General features: G+C 28.2%; 1 protein-coding gene across 6 annotated transcripts in view; it reads right to left on the minus strand.

Annotated features, from left to right (window-relative positions):
* The window catches only part of LRP1 (LDL receptor protein 1), a 271,088-nt gene that overhangs the window by 134,701 nt on the left and 123,516 nt on the right, over positions 1–12,871 (minus strand). For all 6 annotated transcript variants that reach the window (XM_067267543.1, XM_067267545.1, XM_067267547.1 and 3 more), the window contains exons 35-38: positions 11,322–11,499; positions 6,560–6,681; positions 3,682–3,978; positions 1,046–1,174 (exon numbers count right to left, since the gene is read on the minus strand). In XM_067267543.1, coding sequence (XP_067123644.1) covers positions 1,046–1,174; positions 3,682–3,978; positions 6,560–6,681; positions 11,322–11,499 — 726 coding nt within the window. The remainder of the gene's footprint in view (positions 1–1,045; positions 1,175–3,681; positions 3,979–6,559; positions 6,682–11,321; positions 11,500–12,871) is intronic.

Consider the following 12,871-nt stretch of genomic DNA (forward strand, 5'->3'; position numbering starts at 1 on the left):
ATTAAATGTTACAGCTCAAAAATGCAAATATAGTAGAGCGTCGTTTATCCAAATCAATTGGGAACTGGGGTTGTTCAGATAACTGATATTTTCGGATAACCAATTATGTATGAAAAAATATATTAACCTGTCCGATGTTGAAATTTTTCTCCGTTGCGTGTCGCTTCGTATTGAATTTTTCTCCATTGCGTGTCAATTCGTGTTGAATTTTTGTCGATTTTAAGCCTAACGAAAATTTTTATAATAATAATTGAGGCTATTGTATCGTTAAAAATTATTTCTTCATTTTGTACAAACAAAATAAATATATTGAAAAATATATAAACAAAAAAATTATACTTTAGAAGTTAATCTAGTATCAAAAACATTTGATTCAGCATGATACAGTCCGACTGGAAAGCTTTCGGATAACAGACGTTTCGGTTAACCAGCTTTCAGATAAACGACACTCTACTGTACTGAATTAAATGCAACAAATATAACAAAAAAACTAAATTGAGTATTTTATTAATTGCTTGGATTATACCGAATTTCATATTGATTATTGAATTATTAAATTACTGTTTAATGACTCATCATTTCAGGAAACTGTATCAATCATTGTTATCACTGTATTTTGATTATACTTAACACTATATCATTATAGCACTCTTACATGAGAAAAGAAAATCAATTAAAAAAATAAATCAGTTAAAAAAATATTAAAAATTTTATGTTTCTACGTAAAGATACTCTCGATTATCAATTAATTGTAAATACAAGCAAATACAATATTACTTAAACTAAAAAATAAAATTTTTAATATAAATTTTTAAAAATTTTGAAATACAAAACTTAAGTCACTATTCAATTTGAATAAATCATTACAATCAATCCTTTGTATTCAGGAAATAATTCTTCCATCATCAGTTTTGATAGCATATGAAACATATAAATGAATCATTTTTAGCAATGCAAGATTTTATTATATATGATAATCGTTCGAAAAAAAATCAACATATGATTCATTTCATTGTTTTTAATTTTTAAATAATATTAAACTTACCTATACATTTCGTATGATCATCTAGTGAAACAAAAAATCCAATTGTACATTTACAAACATGACTAGTCTTGGATATTGGAAGACATAAATGATCACAGTTTCCATTTTTATAAGAGCAGCTATTTTCACCTTTAGGAGAAACATTTTGAGTTATTTTACATTAATAAATTCACCATATAAACATTAAATAAAAATAAATTTAGATAATTCTTACTAATTAAACTTTAGAATAAAAAAATTTTTGAAAAAGATACTACACAGATAGTATTACAATAATGTTGAAGCAATATTAAAACAGTATAAGGTTAATATTAAAGTCAACTAAATATGTTTTGAATAAGAAGAGGAAAATAAAGATTATTTAAGCAAAAGTTTTTTTATACCAAAAACAAAAGCATGTCTATTAGCATAACTAAAAAATTATTAATAACCAAAAACAGAAAAAAAATTTTATTCATTACAATATCAAAGATAAAAATATAGGTTAAATATATGAATATGAATATTTAAAAAAAATGTCTGTGTATGAGAGAGAGAGAGAGAGAAAAAGAGAGAGATTTAATTAAAAAGAAAATGTAATTTTTCACAGAAAAATAACTTATCAGGAAACATGTGCCCGCCATTTGATGAGCCGCTCTGTGACGAAAACAAGCATAAGCAATGACGTCGTCGAGCAGTGCATACTCAGTAAGTAATCCTACAATTTTTTGTTTATCGCATAGTTTATATGGATTATTCCCAAAAAATTATAAGTAATTTGGAAATGTTGAGTCAAATTAGTCTAGAATTGATTAATTTTATGGGAAAAAACTTTTCAAACAGCTGTAGTCCCTAAACTGCACACGTGCCGGGCTGTGATTGGCTCATGTATTTAAGTGACTTGTACAACATGCAATTCATATAACATGAAACGTATCTACTGCGTTATAGGGGGGGTCTACTGTATAATTTAAAAAAAAAGCTCAAAAAGAAACAATTATATTTTATTAGCAGCTTTGAATTAATTTTGTATTTTATTATTTTTTAATTTGTATAGTTAAATTTAAAATAAAGTATAAAACATAGAAAACTTTATCATCATGAGAAATATAGTTTTTCTAAGTTAACTTTTGATATATATGCTGAAAGATTATGCATCTTGATATGATAAGCTGTATTATTTTGGACACAATATGGCATTTCTACATGTATCATCAGTGAATAATTTATCATTTAATGTTTTCTTTCATTAATATATTTTTCAAATCATGAATCTTAAAAATTCATCTGATTTTTTTTTTTGGATTTTCTTACTAAATATTTCAAAATAAAATTAATTAAAATTTTAAAATAGAATTAAGAAATTATATTCAAAACATTTCAAAAGTTTACTTTAAAATATAATGAACTTCATACAGTATATGGTAAACAGCTGAGCTTCCATATAATGACCTTCTTAAGGGTGTCCGAAAAGATACTGCACGTCGAGAAATTTGTAACGACATTGAAGTTATATGTTTGGTAGTGTACAAGACATGTAACTTTTACATTTGGTACCAGTTGACCAGTTGACTGTAACGTATTGTATACAACTTATAGGTCTCGTATGCAATACTGTACATATATGATAACGCTGTTAAAAATTTCTCAATGCTCAGTAACTTTTTTGGACACACTGTATATTATGAATTTCTCTTTATAACAAAATTTTGAAAGTCAGATGAATAAAAAAAATAATTTTCATATTGGTAAATATTAAAAAACTTATTTCGTGTTCACTTGTTTCTGCAATTTCTGTCTCCAAATGGCTGCTATAAGTACAGTACAAATATTATAGTGTACTTATAACATGATAAATAATCTGTATCCAAGGATTGTCTCAAATACTGATTTTTTTTTGGTACATTCAAATCTATAAAAAATATTTTCCATCATCAAGAAACACATTATAAAAAGAAATTTTGATTCACATAAAATTAGGATTGTTTGTTTAAATTTAAATATAAACAAAAATTACTGACTATTTTTCATAAATACTTAAGAATATTTATTTCAATCATAACATTATTTTATCAATTTTTTTAAAAAACATTATACCTTCTATTCGATTTTTTTCATATAAAATGCATACATGTTACCTTATTTTGTTATGAATTATATAAATATTTATGGAAATATTCTTGAATATTTTCATAAAGAATAAAACATACAATATACTGTGTTTTCTTTTCACTAATGATACATTTTCAATTTAACAAACTTTCTATACAACAGATTATTGACATTTCCAAAGGCAATTCATTATATGAAAGCTTGACTGTATATAATAATGGTATAAAAAAATGAAACAACAATTTAAAAACTTTTTCTTAAAAAAGAATAACTCAAATACATCAGAAAGGTAATCAAAGAAAACAAACTGCTTACATAAAATCTAGGAGAAAAAAAACCGAAAAACCAAATCTTTCACTTTCTCCTAGACTTCAAACAAGCAGTTTGTTTTCTTTGCTTAATTAAAGAAACAGTTTTATTTAAATTATGAAATTTACAAAGATTTTATTATTTTCAAAATCAAATAATAAAATACAACATGAGAAGAATATTTGTTTTTAATATTTAGTTTTATAATTACACTCTTCACCCAAGCAAACTCTTACCTGTTTGAAGTGCTGCATCATAGACCCTTAAAGCAAGAACTTCATCCGTGTTGTTTCTCAAAATAATATGATCACTACCATTTAATTTGTTGATCATATGAATTGATTCGTCTCCATGTGTCGCATATAGTAATTTGTCATGATATAGAGTAAGAGCGCAAGGTTTGTCAAGATATTCTGATGAAATATTCAATGTAGTGACTATAAAAGTTTCTAAATCAGCATATTGAATTGTTTTTGTTCCAAAGTTAACCCAATAAAGTTTATTAGGTTGTGATTCAAAATCAATTGCTAAACCTGTATGATAAAAAATAAGTAAGATTTTTAATGTGATTATTTTAATTTAAAAATAAATTATATTTATACAAAAATCATTAGCTACAGATTTTTCACTAAATAATTAAACTCTACAAAACAAAAATTATATCACACTCATTACAAAATTACCTCACAATCATAAAATTGGCATTCCCCCATCAAGCCAATGGCCACTCTACAAATGACAAAAATTCTAAAGGTTTTGAGATTTGCAATTTTCAACCTCAATTTTCTTGTTTAATTTTAAGTACTGCACTTTACTGCTTGGCACATGTCAGTCATTGGGGACTATAATCTCACAGAGTTTGATCAAAATTGGTGACCCCAACATCATGCCGTCCCCCCTCAGAGTACAAAATCATCAAGATTTAAAATCAAATTTCCACAAAAAGAAAGAAATAATAAAATGTCGAGATTATTAAGGTCAGGAAAAACAGTGATAGACACACTGGAAATTGTAAATGAATTATAAAACACTTAAGTTGATGCTTCTGAAATTATAAAAAATGTCCACTTAAGCTTAACTGTACACTTTCCATAATTCATTTAGAAGTCAGAAAGTGAACACTCAAGCCATCACTCAAGTCAACTCAAAATGTTATCGTCTGGTTGTGAAAAAGAAGACATTTACAACTTTGATTTTACGAACCAAACTCAGCTCATGGCTTGCATAACATATTGGCTTCATTGGATTTCTCCAGTACAAGCATTACATTTTTTCCTAGACTTGTTAAAGAAGAAAACTTTTTGAGTCTTTAAAATAATGAAAGTGAAATGTCAAACTTTAAATGTATATATAAATTTTTTTAATCATTCATTTCATTTACAGACATTTAATATTAATATGTAACTCTAGATGTTCCTATGTTGTTCTCTCATTAGTATTCTATTCTTTGACATATACACTTCTCAAGACTGAAATTGCAACACTACAAAGAAATACACAAAGCCACATGCAAATTGCAAGACCAGTAGAGGTGACAAAGATATGCAAATGATTAAATTTGTGTATGCATCAGGTCATGTGGTAACCAGTTTCAGGCTATAAAGACCAGCAACCGGCTCAGGCCGTAAATGTTATCTGCAATGGTTTGCAGCAGCCAACTTCCTAAAAAGCATAGAAAATACCTTGAAGATTACAACAAGCCAAATACCACTAATTAATGGCTGGGGAATGGGAACATATCCTCGAGCTATGTGGCCTCAGTTTATCAATGTGTACGGTTGCCACAACATTAGTACCATCCAACAATGTGTGACACAATGAACACAGACATGCCGAAGAGTAAGTGGATCACACTAGCACATGGCAAAGTGCACAAGCCAGCAGATTCACCAAATGGCCTATCAAAATCTGTTTGCCACAGCATGTGACATATGAAGCCATCTATCACCATCAACAAGTGCATCAGTGTCCACCCAAACCATTCACAAGTTGCATGAAGTCAGGTTGCACGTATGGCAACAGAACAGAGATGCCATTAACTGCTTGACTCAGGGCTGGTATCATAGTCATCGCAATTGGAGTAATGAATGGCATCAGGAATTGTTTACAGATAAATCCTGCTTCTGTCTGGCGAAATGATGGCCCTGGATGGGTGTGGCAATATCCCAGGGAACAGTACATGCCAGCCCTTTATACAGAACATCACACTGGACTTATACCAGGCATCATGTTCAATCAGCGGACAGCCCTGGAGCACATTCTGGTACTCTGATAGCAGACCATTATGTCACGCAAATTGGGGGGGGCCTATGGTTTGGCCACTGGAGCAGGCCACACCCGACACAGTATTCCAGCAAGACAATGCCCAACTGCACATTGCATGGTAAAGTCTCATTCAGCCAGAATGGAATTCACATCCTTCCATGGCCAGCAGCCTTGTCAGATCTTTCTTCCATCAAACACCTGTGGGACCTCATCCAACATGAAGTGCACTAGGGATCACCACCACATACCATTGACAACATGCAAGCTGCAGTGGATGCACCTTGTGAAGGAATACCTCAGGCAACCATTAATCACCTCATTGATAGTATGCCTCGCCATATAGTGGCTTGTATAGCTGTTGGTAAGGACCATATTTGTTACTGAATAAACAGGTGTCTGTAAAATGATGAAAAGAATCTTTGTTCTTTTAATCATTTGCATATGTGTCACTTCTACCAGTCCTGTAATGTGCATGTAGCTATGCACATTTCTTCACGGTGCTGCAATTTCACTTTTGAGAGTGTATATATAATCCATTACTTCATAAATGACTAATAAAATAATCAAATAATCAGAACTAATCTAAGATGGGAAACTTCACAGAAAACTCCTTTTAAATTCTCACATCTTCATTATTCATTATAAATTTATATATGCATTATATCATTAAAGTATTTAAATATTTTAACGATATAATGCATCCTATGAAAAAAAAAATCAAAATTGAATTTTTATAATAGATTAAAATCTGTTATCACATTTATACAAATTTAATCATTGTTTTAATTTAAATATACATTTAGTTTTATTCGTTTCATCATCAATAATCATAAATTTTATAATACATACTCATTGGTGAGATTAAATTAGAATTATTTTCTTGTGAAGTTAATACTCTTCTATTGCTTCCATCCATATTTGCAATATTTATAGTATAGTCATTTGAACCATGATCTGCCCAGAGGATTAAGCTGAAAAATGAATAAATAAAAAATAAGAAGAAGGAAAAATAATACAAATATACATAAATGTTCAAATAAAATAGCCTAGATCAGAAGTAAGCAATATTTTATTTTGTAAGAACTTCTCAAAATTTGAAAAAACTGATACTGACAGCCAAAGGATAAATGAAAAATGATTGAAAAACTATTAATTATACTTATAATTTATATTTTAAAGTAAAAATATAATATATATAGCAGTAATCATTTCTTAAAAAAAGTTAAGTAACTAAAACATACTTGACATGAGATGTTATTTAGTAAATATTTCTTTTTTAATTTAAATGAAGTAATAACAAACTTCTAAGATCTGCCTACAGCAGGGCTTCTTAAACTATGGGTCATGGCCCCATTTGGGGTCGCATAGCGAAATCTTGGGGTCGCGAGATTTTAATGCATAATATTGAAAATAATTTGTGAGTTTGAAAATGGTGCACTTTGTGTCATAGGTTTCGTGAGTTGCACTTTGTGTCAAACATTGCACCAAGATTTAGTTTGTTATGCAGTAAAAAGCAGGCACATTCATCTCATTAAAAAGCAATTTTCCTTTAATTTTTGTATACTTAACCATTTAGTGGCTGTGCTCAAATATATTAAAACAAACTAAGACAGCCAAAATGCCCGAGCTTGAATGTATACCAGCAACGACATATTTTGCCCAATATTCTCTTTTATTTATGTTATTGCAAGAAATGCAGTTTTGATGAAAAATAGGTTATATAATTTTTGTAACTATAATAAATACAATTTTACAACTTTTTGTGCAATTTTTTAATTTTATATTTTTGTATATTTTTAAACAAATTCTAAAACTATATTTTTTCATATGTATATATATTGTTACCTTATCAATAAATCATCACAAAATATTTATATATCTTTATTTTATATATTTTTTTCGGAGAGGGGGGTCGCGAAAAAATCACAATCATAAATGCAGTCATGAATAAAAAAAGTTTAAAAAGCCCTGGCCTACAGCAATCTGTAGTAGCATCTTTGTACTATTATAGATTGCTGTAATCTATCATCATTACCAGTTGTGTTGCTATGTTATGTTTTTTTTGTTTTTTTTAATCTTTTCATCATCACTGATTTCTTTTTATTTATTTTCATTTTGTGATCAATTTTGCATATTTAATCATTGCAGTATAGAATTCTCTTATTACTGCCTTATTTAAAACTAATTTTATTACAGTTGAACATATTCCAAACTATACTTTCATGTTTTGTTTCTCTTCACTTTCCTTCAATCACATCACTAACTATACATCTACTGGACATGATCTTTTAAAACACAAGTACAGATTTTACACTGGTAATGACTACAAACAATGTAAAGAAATTTCCCTTGATGCAGAAGTAAGTTCACAAAAATTGATTCTGCGAAATTAAAAAAGAGTAGCTATTGACAAAGAAAATAGTGTGCTACACATTTTGTTGTGATTGGTCTGTAGAGTATATATATATATATATACCTAGTAATAAGCATTTCATTAAGATGTAATACTTTACTGGCTACTGGTCTACCTTAGTAATTGAGATCTACATGCAGGAGAGTGAACATTCTTAAGCTGAATATCATTCTCAAAAAAGCTACACAATGCTCTGTAGTCACAGGTCACCAACCCTTGGCCTAGACCAACAATTTATTACCTGTGATTACAGATCCCAGAATTCTGCAATACCATGATATAATGCAAATGTGTGTCAAAGTTTAAAAATTTTACATTTTAATCTAGCACTTTTCATAAATGTATAAATAATTGTTATACCATTTTACTAAAATGCACTAAATTAAGTTTAAAATTGATAATTTTCAAATTGAAAATTATAAAAACTATCTTTAATTCCAAAATATGCATGAATCAATCTTCAAATGTTCAAGAACGATTTAAAAAGTTTAGACTTGTGTGACATATATAGGATAATTCATTTTAATCAATCCACTGGAATACACCTATCCCTCGATTTACAGGGAAGATAGGTTCCTGAGAAAAACGTGTAAATCGAATTTGTATCTTTTTGAATGTAAAACCGTGTAAATCGAAAAGTATGCAAAAAACGCATAATTTCGTTGTTTATTAATTATGAATTTTTTTCAATTTTTTAAAGGTACATAAATCAAACAAAAATATTGAAAGGCAGAGAAAAATATATATTCTTTTATTAATTAAATACAAAGTACAAAGGAACAAAAAATAAAATCTGAAAGATTCATAAAAATGTAATGTAATTGAGTAATGTAATGTAATGTAAAAAATGTAATTAAAAATAATGTAATCGTTTACTTATCAATATGAAAAATTAAAATTTTCTGGTTTAAAACTATGTGCAATGAATGCAACTTCATGCGTATGGGGGAGTACCCTATATCGGTTTATCGGTTACTATTTGACGGATTGAAATAAAACTGTCACCTAGTATCCTAAATATCAACTATAACATATAATTAAGGTGGATTGGAATATAGATGTAGATTAGAGTTAAAAATTGTTCCTTTTGATCATAGCCAGTTTATTTTCTACATTTATTTTTTAAACCGTGTAGAAGCGAAAACGTGTAAAAGAAGTACCGTGTAAAACGAAGGATAGGTGTACTCTCAAGAAAATATGAATCCTACAAAAAAATTCATTAATCCAAAAGGACTGAACTTTAAGAATGTTACAAGATGGGGCTATTGGTTTCATCATAAATGGTGCTACAATCGATGAGAATGGGATCAGCTTAGATATCTTAAATGGAAACTCTCACTTTTAATGTATATTATACTGTAATTATATTTACAAACCCAAATTTTTATCTAAAACATTTTTTTTGAAAGATGCACTTATCAGAAGTTGTGAACATTTGAACTTTTACATAACCACCATATCACTCCCATGTTTGACTATGGATATCTGTGAAGTTCAATAAATAAATAAAGAAAAATGCTAAAAAAACATTAGGAAGCTATTAGTATTTGGTGGAATCATTATTTTTCTTCAATTAATAAACTAATATTAGCACCACAACAGGTTAAAACCATCAAGCTTGTGATAAAGAGAAGATGCTGATCTTGATTCCTTCAAATAATAATAGTAATAAATTTTTAGGAGTTTTCTTCCTTTTTCAGTAAACTTCACAGATCCACAGATTCATGAACGCACAATGTGCAGCTGCATAACATTCATAACTTCTAAGTGTCTCTTTTGAAAAACTGTTTTAGATAAAAGTTTTTGTTTTCAATGTAAAATTATAATATGCAATAAAAAAATGAGTTTCATTTAATAAAATGAAGGTGACTCTGTTTTCATTGATTATAGCACCATCTACGATAAAACCAATAGCCCCATCTTGTGGCCTTCTTGAAGTCCAACACTTTTGATTTAATGAATTTTTTTGTAAGATGCATATTTTTTGAGTTACTCCAATGAATATGAATTTTAAAAGAATTTTAAAAAGAAATGAATTTTAAAAAAAGTCTTTTTGAAGTAACACAATAAAAATAACCATTAAACATTTTACTTAAAATATGCTTAAAAATAATAAATAAGTAAACTTCTCAGGTCTCAAAATTTTCTGGTGCATTTGAACAGAAATTATTCTTAGAAAAAAAGTTTATCAACACCTTTAAATTATTCAAGCTTAGTAAAAGTTTAATTAGTTAACTTTATTTAAAGTTTATACTAAAATTACTAACATTATTTGAAGTTTGTAAAACATTTCTTTTAATATTACTTACAACCATAATTTAATAAACACATTTTATACAAAAAAGAAATAATAATCTTTTTATATGTTTTCTTTATATGTTACATCAAAACATAAACAGATATAATATAAATAACAACATATTATATAAAACATATAAACAAATTCTTTATAACATAATTATGTAATCTTAAACTATCTATACTTGATCTATATACTGTATATTTCCATGGAAATACGATAGTTGAATCATAAAAAAAAGGCCCCAAAATCTGGGGTCGTCTTATAAGACAGATACAAAAAAATTAGATTGAAATTTGTATAAATTAAAACCATTATAAAAAAAACAGACAAACTGTAATTATTTACTAGTAGAGAGTAGGGTATGTCCACAAAATAGAATAACCCATACGACATTTTTGTGAATAGTCAAGGTCATTACCCGAATGCCCGAATCAGTGCAAACGTTTGCAACAATAGCGAGACAGAAAATAAAATTTGTTCATTCGAAAAATTACAAATAGGACATAATTCCGTATATGCTATACAATATTATTATCCAGATGATGATTGCTGATCTAAACTAAATTCACAGGCCATTGATAGTTTGGGGGTAGTCTTATTGGACAGATATATGCTAAAACTATAAAACTTTGCCGAAAATTTATACCTCGTCTTATCTGAAGGTCGTCTTATCCGCGGAAATATACAGTATTTATATTATGCTAAATTTAATAAAATGTCAGTTATAAACAATAAGTTACTTAAATAGATTATTAATCAAAATTATCAGTTTCTGCCTTCATATATTATAAATGCAAAAAGAGGAAAACAAATTATTATTTTTAGAGAATTTTAAGACAAGTCAATGAATAACATTTTAATATAAAAATATTAATAGCATACATAATTATACTTACCCTTGAAAAGGATGAACAACTAAAGATCGAATATCATAAATATCGGTATTAATGATGTCTGTTAAATATTCTCCATTTAAACTGCAGGCATATATATGAGATTTTGTTGCTTCCTGAGATGTCACAAAAATATTTCGAGATACCCAGTCAATTGAAAATCCATATGGTTTTACAATAACTGAAAGTAAAATTTTTCACATTATTTAAATCAATATTAAATTTGAAACATATAGTGTAATGATGTATATTCATACATAAAATGTTGAATTCTTTTACTATTATTTTTCAGCCATTTGCATATTCATTGTATTGATTTTTATTAATTATTAATCTTATTCTGCTATTTTAATTTTTTGACTCAGCTTGAAATGATTCAAAATCATTTCCTAAATAATGTCTTCAAAATAGATAAATCTGTATCTGTTAAGATTTGAATTTCATAAATCTTACATTTCGTTTAACCTTATTAAACTGGTGTTAAATTTTATGGGAAAAAAAAACTATTTTATGAAAGCAACAGATAAACAGAAAATTAATCTTTAAATATGTGTTTATTAAAAATCAAATAGTTGTTGTAGAAAAAATTAGTTTTCTATAGGAATATGGTGTGTGTGTGTGTGTGTGTGTGTGTGTGTGTATGTGTGTGTGTGTGTGTGTATATAAATATATATACAGGGTGGGCCAGCGAAAACGAAACGGCAGAGTGTTCGTGTTCGTCCAAGCAAAGCGCTCGGACAGGTCAATTTTACTCTCGAGGGGACATCTTTTGCAATAAAGTTTTTGCGATTCTGAATACAACAGACAACAAAAAATTTTAAAAACTCATTTATTTTGTATTAACTAAACAAACATTTATTTCGAAAAAATTGTTTGTTTAGTTAATATTCAAAATCAAAAAAACTTTATTGCATAAGATGTCCCCTCGACAGTAAAATCGACCTGTCCGAGCGCTTTGCTTGGACGAACACGAACACTCTGCCGTTTCGTTTTCGCTGGCCCACCCTGTATAGTCAAACAAGTAGTACTGTATCCTAATTTAGTTTTCAGTCATCCAATTGTACAGATAATCAAAACAGAATGGAGCATAAAATTCTATGATAAAGATTGAAAAATTTTAAGTTTCATAATTGGTATGATACTACTAACCATTATAAAATAACTGATATTTATTTGTATTTTTTTTAAATTAAGATTACCATATTTTCCAGCATACAAAATGACTGGGCATATAAGATGACTCCCAACTTTTACAGTTAAAATATAGAGTTTGGGATATACTCGCCCTGTAAGACAACACCCGGCATATAAGACGACCCCCGACTTTTGAAAAGATTTTCCTGGGTTAAAAAGTCGTCTTCTATGCCGGAAAATACAGTAAATATAATTATTTTCTATTTAATGATAATGCAAGGGTCATTCAAAAACTTCTCAGAATGAAGTGTAGATGGTAGTTTTACAACTGAAAGTTTTGGAGCAGTGAAATGTTTCATGTGGCATATGAACAAATGTAAAATTTGAAGTTCTTCTATCCACTACTTTTTTATTGACAT

This window comes from Centruroides vittatus, unplaced genomic scaffold, assembly GCF_030686945.1.
Source record: "Centruroides vittatus isolate TY-2023 unplaced genomic scaffold, ASM3068694v2 contig_3060, whole genome shotgun sequence".
Taxonomy (NCBI): Eukaryota; Metazoa; Arthropoda; class Arachnida; order Scorpiones; family Buthidae; genus Centruroides; species Centruroides vittatus.